This window comes from Tyto alba, unplaced genomic scaffold (genome assembly GCF_018691265.1).
Source record: "Tyto alba isolate M040663 unplaced genomic scaffold, T.alba_DEE_v4.0 Super-Scaffold_11, whole genome shotgun sequence".
In the NCBI taxonomy this organism is placed as follows: Eukaryota; Metazoa; Chordata; class Aves; order Strigiformes; family Tytonidae; genus Tyto; species Tyto alba.
In genome coordinates this window covers 11,340,235-11,356,800 of record NW_024881273.1, presented here as the reverse complement: position 1 = coordinate 11,356,800, position 16,566 = coordinate 11,340,235, and the positions used below count along the sequence as shown (strand labels likewise).

Below are 16,566 nucleotides of genomic sequence, written 5' to 3'. Positions count from 1 at the left end.
TATTAGTCTGTACAGTAACTCAAGTTCCTTGAGCTGTGATGTACAATCTGAAAAAATTGCACAGCTGATCCTTGGAGAAGCACTGTATGCTTGCCCTCTGTTTCGTCTTCCCCCCAGGCATCTGCTTTGGTCCTGTCAGAGACAGGATACTGGTCTGCTGGGATCTTTGGTGTGACTCACTATAGCTCCTGTTATTCTGAGGAATGAAACGGATGGGTGAATGTGGGGAATCTAATCTCAGTTATAAGTAACAGCCAAAATTTCAGAGTTTGTGCCCAGAAATGACAGATGTTGACTTCTAGATCCTGCTCAGTCTGCAGAAGTCAAATTTACATATTCTGGCTTCTCAGGAAAGCATCCCAACTTTGAGTCTCTCTGGATATGGCATCCTAGACATTTCCAATTAAAAGTGGTCCACAATACAAAACTTCTCCTTTGTTTTCTCAGGACTCATGCCTGAGGGCCACAGCTCCCCAGCATAGCTGTCAGGGCACTCAGCCAGCGAGAGCATTTGCTCCTCTGACAGCCTCCGTGCTTGCTTCTGGTGCTGCTTAAAGCTTTTCACTGTTGCAGGAGTGAAAGAGAATTGATTTTTTCTATTTTAATCACTGCCTTCAGTTCTGAAAAGTAGGACAGAGAATCAGCTCACGATTTTTGGCACCACAAAGCAGTTTCGAAGCAGTAGCGAGAGCACAGAATTTGTGAACAGATTACAGAGATGTTCTAACATCAGTGTATAACTTGGATCACATTTCATAGATTATCTTTTCCTCTACTGAGCTGAGATTGTTTTTATAACTCTAACTTGAAATGTAGACCTGCTGTAGCTGATGGAAATTGCACTGAGAAATTGCTTAGGAGCTGTGGGGAGTTAACTGTAAGACAACCTTTTGCATGTTAGAAATGCATGCTAGAAAATACAGTTTTTCTGCATCCTTCTTTTAATTCTCTAAGTCTGCCCTTGGGGTTTAAATATATTCAGAATCCATCATCCATCTTGAACATCGAGACCTGCTATCTTTGTATGTGTATTTTAACCAGAGCTTTTCTAAAGTGGATGGAGCCTTCCCTAGGGTTATCTGCCTTACAAAGTGAGTTTGGTAATGTGCCCTCTTTTCAAAACGTTTCCCTCAGGCACTGTGTATATTGTGCATCACATTATTTAAGCTTGATGTGGCACTGTGGAATAGGTCAGGAGAGGCCATGCTTCTAGATTTTTCTGTATTTATTCTCTTAGCCCATTAAAATAAGTTTTCCTTGACTGCAGGAGAAGTGGATGTGAAAAGGAGAGAAGAAAAATGTTCAGTGGAAGCGTGGTCACCGACTGTAGCTGCCCAACATGAGGCAGGCAGGAGTGAGTGCTTAGTCATAGCAGTGATGCGAGAATGACAGTTTTCTTCAAGACACAATTGATCACGAGCGTTAGAAGCTCAAAGAGCCCCAGGATAAAGCCTCAGTTCTGTATGCTTTAATGGCATTTGTAAAGGTGCCAGAAATTGTTGCGAGTGAGCATTTAAGATTTGCTTTGTCACGGCAGTTCTCAAACCGTCAGAAGTTTTAATCAGAGACCCCTTGCTAAGCTCCCTGATTCTGTGACAAACAGTGTTTTGTCTGATCTGTGACCATGTAAAGCTTCAATAACACCATGATTTTATTCAAGTTGAGGAACTAATTTACCTCTCCTCCTCCCTTGTCCTTCAAAAAAACCCTTAAGAAAACTGGTAGAGAATAATCTCAATTCCTGGGAAGATCTCTGCAGAAATGAACCTGTTATTATGTGAATTTGTATAGGTAGAATGGCTGTTATTACTATTTTATCCAGACTGCGTTTACTTCATAGAATAGAAAAACCTTGCCAGCCCTGTTTTCCATACTAGCTTATTTACATTGGGTTTCTCTGTGGTAGAAATCTCTTTTACGTGTCCTTTAACTAAATCACATATGTATGTGAAGGTCTATAAACCCTGCTATGAAGGCACCAATAATTTGTTAGTTAACATATTTAATATAAAGGTACCCTACTGGATGACTGATTTTGTTTTACAGACTTAAGTATCTTATTTTTAAACTTCAAAGTCACAGGTGAAAGACCTTAGCTTACTTACAAGCCATCTTGTTCACTGCAAGCATACTGGTCTTTTGGAGGTGGGTGATGGTAGAGGGTCCACTGGAGAGGACTGGAGCAGACTTGGAAGGAAAAACACATTGAGATTTGTAGGGCTATATATCCATTGGTTTTACAGGATCAAAACTGGCATGTCAGGCTTGTTCCTTGCTTACTTTAGCCAGGGCTGGTTTCCTGAACCAGCAACCTGCAAGAAGACAGCTCTGGCATGGGATGGTACTGTCCTTCCTAGGGGCTGGCCCTTTGCTTTCTTGCATAGTAGCTTTGTTGCTTAGATTTAAAATAGCATACAATTCAAGCTGAACCCTAGTGCAGCATGGAGCTGAGTTGATGAATATATCTTCTAGTTTTGGGGTTTGTTCTTACATATGTTTTGTTCTTATGTATGTTTCTTCTGTTGTAATAGAAATGGATTTGTACTACACAGTACCTTTTACATCAACTAGTTGTTACTAGTTTTTACATCAACTAGTTGTTGGGTATTGGTGTAGATTTTGTGAAGTTTTCCCATGATTTTTCTGAATCAATTTTGTTGAAGGTTAGCTAAGACAGGAAAAAGCTTTGTTTGGTACCATCATTATCTATTAGCAGATAGTCAATTTGCCAGGAAATCCATACTATTCACAGAATGAAATCAATATCTGTGTGAAACTATTTTAAAACTGAATTCGAATATGAAAAAAAGCTTTGACTAGAACCCAGCCTTGGAAGGTTAGCTAGGTGTGGATAATAGGTTGAAATATTTAAAAGGATTATAGGAAATGCAACGCTGCAGAGTGACCATAACCACTTGGTGTGGGAATTGCAGTAGCTGTGGAGCAAGTGCTGCTCAGGGTAACACCTAAAACCTGAGATGGATGGAGTGGTCGGCCGTGCATTTGCACCATCTCTAGCAGGTGATGCAGAGCTGTGACACTGCCTGGCCTCATCGCTGAAGGACGTTTGTTGTGAAACTGGAATTAGTCATCCTAAAGTAGGCAAATACAGTCTCCTTGGGAATGTGAAGTTTAGTCCTTGCCCTGCAATGCAGAGGCTGCAAGTCTGTTGAGTGATTTTACATTAGTTAAGCAGAGGGAAAACAAATGGTTTTCCAGAGTCTTCTCTGCAGCAGATGCAGGAATAGACCTCCACGTTCAATATGAGGGAGCTGGGGGGATTGGAGGCTGCTAAGAGAGCTGGAGTGGGTCTTACTGGGGATGGAGGTGATTCAGAAACAGCCAGGAAGACAACATGTTTCTAGATAGATGAGGTGGTAAGTGGTAAGCTGAGTCAGAGAGGTGGAATTGTGCTGAGGAAAGTGCTCTCTAATGCCATTTGAGAAAGACAGACTTCCTGTATTGCCCTGCATAAAAGTGTGCTGGTGAGTTAATCTGAAAAGGTGTGTAAGTGGGAGGGGGAGGAACGTTTTCGTTCCCTTGCAAAAGGAGTGTCTCAACTGAATGTTCAGCTCTGGGACAAGTGTTCAAGTGTTACGAATTTACAATTGCAGTCGTGACTGTGAGAGCAGGAGAGGTTTCGGGGCTTTTGGAGAATGGTACTGATGCACCTGGAATCTCGAGTAGCTTTTGAGATGGGTATATACTCAGTTTTATAGACCTGTAAGGTCAGTTTTCTTCCTTCTGGTCTGAAAAGTCTTTTGCATAAACTTAAGAGAGTAGATTTTTGGTTGCTTTGGGGTTTTTTTTGAAAGTTGACTCAGTCATTTTTACGACCCAGGCAGGCTCTGTGGCTCCAGAGTCCGGACTCGCGCTGCAGGACCCTATAGCTGTATATTTAGGTTGCTGGCAAAGCCTTGTGACCTTTCTGAGTCACTTCACAGCCTGAGATGGTAGCAGCAGGTAGGAAAGTGCACTCCTTTTCACAAGGACAAGTTTAACTTGCAGTATGGCAATTTCAGCGGTGTAGCTCTGTTCATGCCTGGCCTTACAACAGAAGTGCCTAATCAATGTCTCTGCTTCTCATTATTGGTTGAAGCGACTAACTGTGATTAACAGAGCAGGATCTGCTCACTGCTGCCACAGTTTCTAATCATGAGGAATGATAAATTCAACTTCCTCACAAACTGAAACAAGTTTGGCTCCATCCCTAGCACAAGGGGGGAAAAAGTTGCATTTATTTTGCAGGCAATTAATGATTCTTGCCCAATTTAGAAACCCTGTAGAAGTGTGGACTCCAACTCGCTGCCTTTTTGCAGTGCAGATTCTTCTTCAAACCTTAAATCTAAACCGCCTAATTCTGTGCCAGTGGATTGGGCTGCAACTCAGTGGCTGTGGAGAGCGAGGTATGTGTTTGCAGGGATGGGTGGCTGGGTGCTAGAAGAGACTGTAAAATCCAGGATGTGCCATAGGGATGAGCACACCAGACGCTTCCGACTGTGCTGTGAAGGCTGTCTAGCCCTGGGTGATGGAGACACTGTGGAAATGAGACAATTTTGCATGTACAGATGTCTGGAAAGTGCTCTGCTCTCTTCTGGCACAGTGCTTGGGAAAGACTGGCATGGGAGTCTGGCATGGGAGAGGGGGTAGAAGACTTTCCTACTTCTGGAAGAACAGTACCCCGTCCGTCCATGGCTCAGCGGTGCTGGGGACAGTGCTGCAGGCTGTATGGCACACTGCACCTCCGGAGTGCTGAAAACCCAGTGTTTCTTCTAGGTTTTCCCAGCAGCGTTGCCAGAGTCCTTGCCCTCCCCCTCTGCCTGTACCCTCACTGCCAGTTTCCAGAGCTTTTCCTACGAAATGTAGCTAAATAGATAGGGTGGGAATAAGTGATGGCTGAATCACTGCCCAGACGTCTGTGCCGAGGTACCCACCTGCCACTGCCCTGTTGCCTGCTTTTCTCCTGCTTCCATCTCCTCCTGGCACACTGGGAATAACTCTGCTTCCCTTCAGTCCCTGTCCGAGACCTCCCAGCCCAAGGGCTAATTGCTGCTTGCTTCCTCCTCCTCCCCTCCCCCAGCTAAACCGGCCCCCTCCATGCCACCCCAGGGCCTCTCCTGGGTGCCCTGGCTACCTTGTCACAGTCCCTTGGGCTGCATCAAACTGTGCAGCTCCTTCTTGTGGCCTGTTACTGGAGGGGTTAGAATAAAGGTGCTTGGAAAACTGAAGGATGATTGTTATTTTTTTTTTTTCTCCTTTGTCTGTTGGTTTTGAATTCTTCCCAGTTGTACTGAATTTGGTAAGATCTGCTCTGGCTGCCCTGCACAGTAATGGGTGTAGTTTGGGTTTGTTGTCAATGAAGAGATGTGATTTATATTGACTTCTCTCTCAGAAGGATGGACAAATCTCTTTTAAAGGAAAACACTGCCTTTTTGTGAAAGAAAATTTAGAGTATGTAGTATAAAACTCGAAGGAAATTTCAGGCCAGTTCTTAGCTCTGATCCCAAATTGATGCTCCTTCGACGTTGCCATGACTGCGACAGAGTGACTCATCCTGTTATGGTTGGCAATTTGCTTGTCTTACAAAGTCACTGGGGAAATAATTTTTCCATATCTATACCTACCAAGGCTTTAAGGCTTGCTCTAGCAAACAAAACAAATAATATTTCCTCGTAATAGGGGCAGCCAATTGGAAAATGAGACCAATAGGTTCTATTCTTAGTTCTGTCATTAACCTTCGACGTTTTCTTTACCTTATCTGGAGCTCTCCTTAGCTGTCTGTAAAGAAGAAAAAGTTATAAATACAGGAGATGGTTTTAGTAAGTAATTAAAATTCTGACATTTAAAGTGGTTCAGAAGTGTAAAAGGTTCATAACACTTTCTGAAACTGCTTAAGGAAAGTCCTAGTGCGCAAATAGAGGTTATTAGGTGAATGCGTGTGAGCAGGGTATAGTGAATGCTCTTGAGACACAAGCTGTCTCTCTTAGGAAGGGCAATCAGTCTCAGTTTTTATTAAGAATTCCCTTTTCCCCTCCCTGCTCCTCATAGTTGGGACAACTTTCCATGGCTACACCCAGCGCCATTTACTGAATTCCAGAACCGCAGATCTTGGCATTGTTAAAGTAGTAATGAGTCTGCTGGGTGGCTGGGTGGCCATCAGCCCTTCTTATATTTTGGACAAATGGAACCACTTTAGATCCTGTCAGAGGTTCTGGTATAAGGCAGGGGGGTGAGAGCTCGCCTGTCGGGAGCGGCCGTCGTTCCGCCAGCGCTGCTTAGTGGCGGTGGTTGCGCTGCGTCGGTGCTCTCGGCGAAGCAGGTATGGACAGCGTGTCTACTGTTGGTGCAAATAAGAGGAACTTTAAGGAAGTTGATCTTGGAACACTGAGGAAATGGTTGCTGTGACATCTTTAGGAACTTGCAGTTATGGCTATGGGACAGAAATTGCTGAAATAACTTTCTTTAGCTCATACTCCTTGCTCCGCTGTAAGTCGTGCTGTGTTGGAAGCTACCTGTTTGGTCCTCTCCCTCCTACAGATCCTTAAAAAATATTGGTGCTTATTAAAGTTATGGAGTTTCACAGTCTAGAGCAATTTATTGTTGGTTGTTTTTTTTTTTTTTTAAAGCAGGATATATAAATGATTCTGATGGGCATGCTGACCTGTCTTGATGCTTGCAGTGTCTTTTATTTGAAAGATGCATCCTGAAGTGCCTGTTCTTGTGGGAACAGTGTGTCTTTCTTTGTCCAAAATCCAAGGCAGCCATTTGCTGCTGCTTGTTTAGCTTGTTAAAAGTTTGGAGAACTTTTGTTGTGGTGGTTTTAAAGGGTTTTTTATGTCCTCCTGAAGATTAGAATTATTTTGACCTTAAATTATTTATTTGGGGGAGAGTATCTAACGATTGCTTTATTAATTCTTAATACCTTTAAATATCTCTTTTCCTTACTCAGTAAAACATTCTGAAAAGCTATGCACAAATAAGTGATGTATTTTCCATGTCTGCCACACCTTGATATTGCAGTTATTAGTCTTCTGCTACACCACTTGTTGGGAATTCTTGATTGTTAATGTTAGAGATAAGCTTGTAAGTTTTCAGATGTGCTTGACTATTTGAATATTGGCTTATATCGATGTAAGTCTTGTTGGAAAAAAAACTGGGAAAAAAATCAGTCCCTTCAAAGGTACCACACACACATGATTTGAGGGAGAAAGCAATTTCTTAGATAGTTTGTTCTGATTCTGCAGGTGCTTAGAGTATATATTTTCTCTTTTATTCAAGATGTCTGAAATTGGTTGCTGTAAACATTGACTAATTCACAGAGGGTACAGACTTGAACCTTTTTGAGCCTCTAGTACCTACAGAAGGTGGTGTGCAACAGCCACTGAATAGTGACAGTGACTTAGAGGTGCAAGTGCTCTGCAGAGAGAAATGAGGAGAACTAAAATGCAATTTGACATTTTTCCAAAAATAATTGGATTTTTTTCTTTTGCTCCCAAAGTAAGTTAAATACTGCCTCTTTTGGTTTTACTTTGTTTTCTTGTTTTTCCAGATTAGAGTACAATAAGGTAAAATAAATCAAGACAAATGATCAGTCACCATACATTACAACAAGGAAAGAAGCTATGGTTACAAAACCTTGTCTCTGTATGGTTCAACATGAGATAACATCTTACAAAAGTTTGAAAGTATCCGTTTAGATGCGCTATTTTTAGTACATTCTGCCTGAATGTTTGTTTATTTTCTTTCTCTCCCATTGCTAGGTTGTGACTAGACTTATTCACTTACTGGGCGAGAAGATTCTTGGCAGTCTTCAGCAAGGAGGTAGGACTCTTTCCCCAACTACTCCCATTAATGCCGGTGCTTCCTTGGAGCTAGATTTACATTGTTAAATCTGGAAACAAAGAACGTACTTGAACAGATAATTCATTGCTAAATATTTTAGCTGTTGTCAAAAGTGAATAGTGATTTTATTATATATATGTGTACAATTTTTTTTTTTTTTGGCGGAGCATGGTTAATTAAGTGTGGGAATGGAATGATTTGCAATTGAGATAGAAGAGTACTGCTGAATATGTACAGTGAAATTTCCTTGAAATTTCTTGTAAGAGATGAGCTCGAAGGGAGCATTGGAAATAGCAGCTGTAATAGACTTGAATCAGATAGTCATGCTGAGTGGCATCTGCATGTAGACTGACTTAATATGTCTGTATTTGCATTATCTTAATGAATTGTCTGAGAGGAAATGGTCTGCAATGTATTGGTTGTTAAACTTTGTTTTGCCTCTGCCACATACACAAAATATATTTACTGATTGAAGTGAGTAGGAGGAAATTTTCCAAATTTTCTTGAGCATCTTTTAAAAGAAAACAAATGCACATTAACTACTGAGGGTGGTGTGGGGTTATTTGCTGTTGTGGGTTGTTTGGTTTTTGTTTGCTTGGAGTTTTAAAAATAATTTTTATTGCTGTTTTTTTTCAATATTCCAAGGAGACTAAAAATGAAGTAGCCAACTCACGTTTTGGAAAAATCTTCAGTGAATCTCAAAATCTGCTCTTTCTTTACATGGTCAGCTTTCAGTACACAATCAGCGGTGTATGAATCTCTAGTGATAATTGTACTTAAACTGTTGTGAACGCTGAAATGCCTTTGTGGCCTAGGGCAGAGTCTGCACTGCTAGGGAAATAGGGCAATATGCAGTGTGGAGAAAATGGGAGGAAAATCAGTGACAGTAATAGGAGTTCAATCAGAGAATCACCATTGAAGTTCTGAGGAGGGAAGGACTGGTGGAGATGAAGGAGTTGAGCAGTGATGTGTAACTTGTTTGAACCTACAAATATCTTCTTGAAGATCACCAAAAAGAGTGGAAAAACTATTTAATGTTTTATGCAGAGCTATTTTAGAAGACTTGAAATGAATAACTCAATCACTGAATATATTTGAAAAAAGTTTATCTGATTTTTCTCTGTATCCTGCAGTGTACTGTTGATCTTACATATAGACTTTGACTGAGTTTTCATATCAAGTACCTCCATACGTCCAGCTCAACAGTTCATCTTGATGGTGTGCCTTAGGCCTTTGCTGAGTAAAATAAGATAAGCAGGACATTAAATCCTAACTTGTATGACAATAAGTTTATTGTGTACTTAAAGCTGAATTGATAGGCATTAGCAGCAAAGTAAGGTTGTCTGAGAAGCCTTAGTTAAAGAGGAAGAAAACAGTATAAAAATAAAAAGAACCCTTTCTAGAGCACCTCTATCATTGTTCTTTTCTTGAGCTAAGCTATCTAGGAAGATTTTCATCTTCATTACACGCGTCACACGCTTCTGTCAAAAAATGCTTTCCTCTGCTCATACTCTTTGTTCTTACTCAGTTTATTATGTGGTATTGGAGATACTTTCACAGTTACTTGCAGCTATTTCAGAGGTTCTGTATTTTATTTTAAAACTCTTAAGCACATATCTGTAAAGGTCCACATTTTCCCATCTTGGAGATAAGTGAAAATAGATGGAGATATATATTCCCTATAGGAACTTTGTTATTTAAGCTAATTCCTCTTGTGGGCTAAATCAAAGCCTGTCCCAAAGTTGTGGCCAAAGTGATTCAAAGTGCCTTTTTTTATCTTTTTCTTAACAAGTCAAATAAAGGCACATTGCATTTAATCTGTTCCTGGCATCCAGATAGTTTTAACATTGCCTAACTTCTACCCATGCATACTATGTCAGCAGCTGAAAATGATGGAAACTGATCTTCATCCTCTTACGAATGAAATATGTGGGAACTCTTTCCTTTCATGTGATACAGAGGATGTTACGTTTACCTTATCTTAGGTTAAGCAATTCAGTGATCCTTTCCTTGCTGCCTGGCAGTTGGAAACAATGAAATGACATCTAGCTTTCTGGGTTGGCTGATGGCAAGATTTTTGTTTTCAAACAGGTCATCCTCTTGGATTACACAGCTCGAGTAGCAAGTGGGATGCCGGAAATCCTGCCAGCAATCTCTCCACAGTAGCAATTATGCCAGTGTCTGAAGAGGTGCCACTTATGGCTTTTACTCTGGAGCTCAAGCATGCTCTCAGCGCTGTGGGTAAGAAGTGCTTACACGTTACTGCATCACAGTAAATAAATGCTGCTTATCTTTTTAGAAAGGTATGGCCAGGTACCTGTCATTAGTCAAAGGTGGATTCATGCAGCGTTAAGAGGGGCAGCAGTACAGCAGTGCTCAGGGTCAACCTTTTTCATGACCTCATGCTTCTCTGTCCCCATCCCTAATGTGCATTTTAATTTTAGTGGGAAACTTTCTGGTCTTAGTGACTCAGAAATACCAGCTGATCTGTCTGGCCTGTTGTCTTGGCTGCTGTCAGCACTCCTAAGGCTGCAGGGACTCTGCTGGTGGGGGGATTTGTCCACTGCACCACTCCCACTGCATGTCTGAGAGTCTGATTCTCTCTCTCTCATGTGTGAGAGTCTTTCAGACTTCCTCAGTTGTACAGCTTCATCCAGCAAAGGATTTCTTGCGCAGTTTTATTTTATTGAGGTAGTGCACTGAGTGGTAAGCGTAAGACTTGGTGGAAGAGGCTTGTGGAGGAGATCCAGGTTGGCACTGGAAGGCCGAACTGAAGTCTTAAATCATTGTCCCATTTGTTGCCAGCTTGTTTGTCTGTTTGGTGCTCACAAAACCATGCATTCAGCTCACAGCTGAGTTATCAACTGCTTCATCCATTGGTGAAGTTGTGTGTGCAAGTTCCAGTTGCTCACAAAGCCATGTATTTAATTCACAATTCAGTTCATGCTCGGTACTACAGTTTGACATTTCTTGAACATCCTCTTCTCATCCTCATGCACTATCTCAGATCTCTTGAGTAAATCTCCTGTAGTCCTTTGATGAATTGTTAGTCTGCTATCTCACGGCTTATTATTTTGAAAAGTACAGGTTACATGATGCTTGAGGTATAACCACTTACATTTATTGGTTATTTCCATTTTGACCCTAAGGGTATCTGGAGCTGGCACTTATTATTCTGTTTAAAAAAATCTTCTGGGTGAGCAGGCACAGGAAAAAGCTGTTGACGCTTGAACTCTTTACCCTTTTGAAATACGAATTTTTGTGCAGCTTATGGTGGAGATGTGTTACAGTGAGAACTAATTTGTGGGTGTTTGAAGATTCCTCTTATTTGGGGATGGCAGAAGATTCTTACATCCATAACAGAGCACGAATCTCAGCCGTAGCTATATTGCTAATGGGTACTTCTTATGGATTGTTGCCAGCTTGTTTTGATGTGTGACAGCACTAGGAGCCTTTAAATAAAACAAACAGAAACTTAAGTAGGTAGATGGACTATTCAGAATAAAAATAACCATTCTAGCTGAAAGCAGCTAGAACATGACAAATGAGGGGTTTTGTTATGATCACTTGGCCTTTCCTTGTTCACCCTTCTTTTTTCTTTTCTTTTCCTAAACTGAAGTCTGTGTAGTGCTTGGCAACTATAGATGGTACTATACAACCTTGGCATCTGAAGTTCTTGCCAAAATGGAGCAGACGGCTGCAGTGGGAAGAGGAAAGTGTTGTGTGAAAACACAGCTAGCCATATGGTTCAAAACACAGCTGGTAGAGCAAGCTCTCTGGCCTCGATAGTCGCTGTTTGTCGGGTCAGCCTATTGCTTATTCAGCCCCACAACGCTCTGAGACAGTGGTTAACCTTCTGCCAGTGCTTCACTGGGCGTGTTTACATCCTGTACAGTGCTGAAAGTTTTTTCATGCAGGCTGTATTTATTTTATTTTTTTTTTAATTTTATTTTAGCAGAAGCAACATTCTCTTTTTTTGGGGGGGTAGGGTAGGGCGGGGGTAGAGGTGTAGCTTTTGTATTTTCTCCTTTGTGCTATAGCTATAAGTTGTTTGGGCATTCCTTACTGGGTCATGACAAAATGCTGTGAGCGATCTGCCAGATGGTGCTTTGCTATAAGAAAGGGGCTGGTTTTTGGAATGTTTTTTAATTCTGGTTTCTTGCATCAAAAATGAAATGAGTAGTAAAGTCGGCATTGTGAAACAAGATTTCAGTTTATTTTTAGATTGTCCTGGTATTCACCTCACCATTAGAACTGTGTCCATTTTACATGTGGGGAAATTGAAATGTTATGTGAAAAAATTTGCATTGGTGTCTTGCTGAGCAGCTGATGTATTGGAGCTTTGTGCCTCTGCCACCTGAGCACTTACCTGCTTCTAACTTTCAAATTGGCTAATTAACACTTGGGGTTTGGGTGTGAACTGCGATTAGACTTTAAATGTATTTATGGAAATGAGAGGTGTTATTTAATATGTTTGAGAAGGCTTAATTGAAAACCTTTCTCTTAAGGAAGTCTCTTTCAGTGTATATATTCCTAATTTTGAAAATAAGGGGGTTTGCTGTGTAGATTTGCTGCTTTTAGCATATTTTTCTTGTTTATTCTTTTGGTTTGCTTGAGCCAACTTTTTTTTTTTAACTGTAAATTGTAATCAGATGTTATCATTTAACACTTGACTTAACATTTGATCCATATTGTTTCATTGCTCTAGGCTTGAAATATGTTCCAGAGCAGTGGAGGGTAGTCTTAGTATGTGGGGTGAAAGCAGTTAGTTTTAGCTTTCTTTTGCAACTTAAGATATTATTGTGGAACATTCCTTACTCTTCCTATTAATTTAGGTGAATATCACAGTGATGTCTTGAATCCCCTTGCTGCAGGTGGGAGACAAGAGGATAGAAGAAATTAGGAGGACGTGGGCAGTAATACTGAGATCACTGCAAGAATCCTCATGTGAGGTATCAGCTACTGCTGTTCCTGGGAGCAGGCTGACCCTCACCCTGGGAAGAGTGGTGGGGATGCAGGCTGGGTTGTAACACAGCCTGCAGAATCAGGTTAGAGGATGGCTTTTCTTTTGCTGGAACTGGCATTAGAAGGCTGTTGGCAGTGCTGAGTTGGAGCTGGTTGCAGGTTAATCTGTTCAGCAGGATTTCTTTTTTTTTTGGTAAATTTAACTGCTTCCATCTTATTAAAGAAATATAAAAATAATGACAATTAGAATATCTCAATCTTATAGTGGAAGCTTCATAACACCACAAATTAATATATACTGTCCACAAGAATTGGAATAGTACTCAGAATTTCCACGTGCACCCCTCCCCCCCCCAGCACTTTTGTAATGAGGCAGGACATACTGATTTGGTTGATTGTTTCTGTTCTGTGCATTTAATTATACATTTTTTCAAATATTTATTTATTTATTTGTTTGATTTAATTTTGTGATGGGAACACATCGCATGACCAGGCTGCTCTCCATCCTGGACCGTCTGGGCCTCAGAGCACGCTGGCCTGGGTGGCCAGGTTGTACTTGCATTCTGCACACAGGAGGCATCAACGTGTGACACAACCCGCAGCTTTATCCAACCAGTTTGCGTTGGTTTCTTTGAGATCTGGTGTTTCAGTGGTTTATGATAATTCAGATTTTTTTTTTTACTGGACAGTGTGGTTGTGTCCCAATTAAATACTAAGGGATGTTCATGTTTCCATGGAGTTTGTTCTGTTAAAAGCTGGATGGTGAAAGTTACTTGGTCCCTGGTAGCAGTAACTCTACATGAGTCTGCCTTCAGGTATGAATGTCAAATATGATCTGAGTGTTGAGGAGAGAGCAGGAGAGTCCTGCTCTCCATGGTGAACCGGAGGCTACATTGCTGCTTCTTCACTCTGTGTGCTTGTGTGCTTCAGTGTGAAAACCCGCCCTTTGAATCTTTGGGTCTCCAAAGAAAGAGAATGTACAATGTAAAATTTCTAAAAATCAAGGGCAGAATTTTCCACTTCAGAACGGGAGTGAAATGAAAGTGGGCAAATTTCACGGCTCTGCAAAGTTTCAGGTTAGGATCACCATGTCAATGAATGCTGGTCAGTGTTTGTGATGTCTGTTGTTAATAATCTTTCCCCTTAATCCTGGGAGAGCTGAGAGCATCTCTTATCAAAACACTTTTCTCCAGGATTCAGATTTTTAAACAGTACTTGCCTAACTGTATTTTTGTTCTTGTACTGAGACCAGCTAAACGATACCAAGTGGCTGTGCGAATTCTGGTTAAATGTGAGAGCCTTTGATTGTATGTAATTTCAAACTGAAGTAGAGAGGGTTTCAAATCCAACATATGTGTGCCTCTGCTTCCTTTCTGCCCTTTAAATATAAGCTTTTAATTTCTAAAAGTGTATAATGTATTGGAAAGCTCACTGAAATATCTTTACTAATAATTTATTGGAGTTTTTAATTGTAGTTCTGCCTGAATTTGCCCTTTTTTACACACAGATTAGATTTAAACATTAAGTGTTCAGTGTGGTGCCTGGACCTTGGCATAACTTGTTTTTTGCTGGGCAAGATCTTCTGATGCTGGGGTATCAAACTCATTTATCAGCTCTGTCTCTTTGACCCATAATTTTGTAGACTTTTATTAGTCCAAATATAAATTCTGTTCTTATGAAGTCGAGGCAAGTAAGTTTGCTGTGCTAAAATTTTTCTACAGTGCATTTTGTACTGGATGTATCTTTCTGTGTGTTTTTTCCAGGTAAGGTGCATTTCTAACCATTTCTAAGCATCAGAGATCACTCCTGGGCCTCTGACTTCTCTAGGCAATTTTTTGACCATGTTTTATTAGACTTAGAACTAGGATATCTGTATTCCCATTCCTGCATATCTTGTGAAATCGGTCTTACGTGGAAAATATTTACCAAAGTGAGTATCATGCTCATCTTTGGAAAGAAAGGAAGAGTTTTATGTCTCATGTGCTGCTTATGTCTCTTTATTGGGGCAGGTTTGAGCTTGGAAGCCTTGTGGAAGGTCTGTCTCAACCCTTTTCTTGAGTGCCTTTATTCTTAAAAGGCAAAATGAAATAGATCTCTGATATTTGCCAGCAGTTTCTTCTCCTCACTTCTCTTCCATGGAATTGTAGTTCTGTACTGAAAAACAGATGACTCTGGAGTACCAATTTAGATGCTCCAGGAGGTTTCCCCATGAGTCATTGGTCCTCTGTGCCTGGGGGTAAGCCATGCAGTTTTCTCACCTGAAGCCATACAAGTGGGATTCAGAATCCCAGCCACTTGGCTCAAAGTCCCCCAGGGGCCGTTAAAAGTCACTGCCTCTGGCTTGAGAAATTCATGAACTGCAAATTGTGGGAGGCTCAGAGAATGTAATTAAGCTTTCCTTGCTCTAATACTCTTCCCCAACAATCTGCTGCTGGTCGAAGTCAGAGAGACACTATTGGGCTTAGATAAATATTTAATGTTACCTCATATCACCTCTCCTGTGTTCTTAACTTTGAGCTCTTCACCCCATGTCTAATCCTACTGAAAGAGAACAGTCCTGAAGGGTGAGGCTGCTGCTGGAGGATGGAGGGGTGTTTTCATGACTCCAGCTGCAGCTGTAAATTGCCTGCGAGGCTGATGTCAGGTGTGGCGAGAGCATCAAAGGTGATGGTGTGTAACTGATAATGCATGTTGAGGATGCATTAATACATTGTCTTGGATGCTCCTGCCTGCAGGTGTGGCTGTTGGAGAGGTATGTACTTGAGAATGATTTGGGGTTTTTTTTAATTATTATTTTATTTTATTTTTTTATTATTTCATTGCTCTCAGCAGTTTAGTTTAAATAACACTTTTGGTCATTCTGTTTTATGAGAACGCATATGTTGGTGTTCTTGATCACATTAATGGAGGGTTATTTAATGGTTGATTAATTGGGAGCCTGCTAGAAATTGGAAGTGTAGAGCAGATGGTTGTTATTTCTGAAACAAACCAGAGTTGGTTCAGTTGGAAGCATCGCTGTGTTCTGTGCTGGGGATGAATAAGGGTCGGGGTGTCTGTCCGCGCTGCCGGTGTGCAGGGGCGATGCTGGGCAGACTCCTCCCGCGCCGGCACAGCTGTGTGTCTGTCCGCACACGCTTGTTTGTGTCATATACTGTGAACTACCTCTTGTCCAAATACAAAAGTGAGGTGAGCGGACATGATTTCGGAAGTTCTCTGCCTCTGCAAGGCTCTTTTGATGCTTGATGGGGATGTATTGTCCCCATTCAAGATGTCTGTGGGTGAAGTAGCCGTCTCCTCGACTAACCTGAAGATGCACCCCAGTTCTACAAAGTCTGCCTCTCGCCTCACGTAAAAAGTGTTCTGGCTGGCAGGGTCACTGGGTTTAATGATTTCCCCTTAGGGCATGGGCCCCAGTGCATCAGATCAGTGTGGTGCACTCCAGGCTCCTCTGCTGATGTTCTTGGATCTCGGTGACCGGGTGCAGGGAGGTGGCAGGCAAACACAGAGGTGGAGCACGCTGTTCCCTCCTCGGCGTTAGTCTCTCTTACTTGACATTTTTATTGTATTCCTCAGCTCATTTTGCATTCCTGGCTGTTTGTCTTTGCCTACTAAACTTCTACCACTGTCATAAAGCTCTGTAAGTCACATATCCCGTAAGAATATTTGGTCCACATATCATTTCTGTTTTGCTGAGAACTTTGACACATTAATGAACACAAATGGTAACTCTGCTGTTGAATGCTTTTTCAAAATTGACTT

The 16,566-nt window shown here is 41.3% G+C and overlaps 1 protein-coding gene across 2 annotated transcripts in view; it reads left to right on the top strand.

Annotated features, from left to right (window-relative positions):
* Positions 1 to 16,566, top strand: part of PNPLA7 (patatin like phospholipase domain containing 7) — a 126,816-nt gene that overhangs the window by 54,698 nt on the left and 55,552 nt on the right. For both annotated transcript variants that reach the window (XM_042786733.1, XM_032999994.2), the window contains exons 20-21: positions 7,761 to 7,821; positions 9,934 to 10,083. In XM_042786733.1, coding sequence (XP_042642667.1) covers positions 7,761 to 7,821; positions 9,934 to 10,083 — 211 coding nt within the window. The remainder of the gene's footprint in view (positions 1 to 7,760; positions 7,822 to 9,933; positions 10,084 to 16,566) is intronic.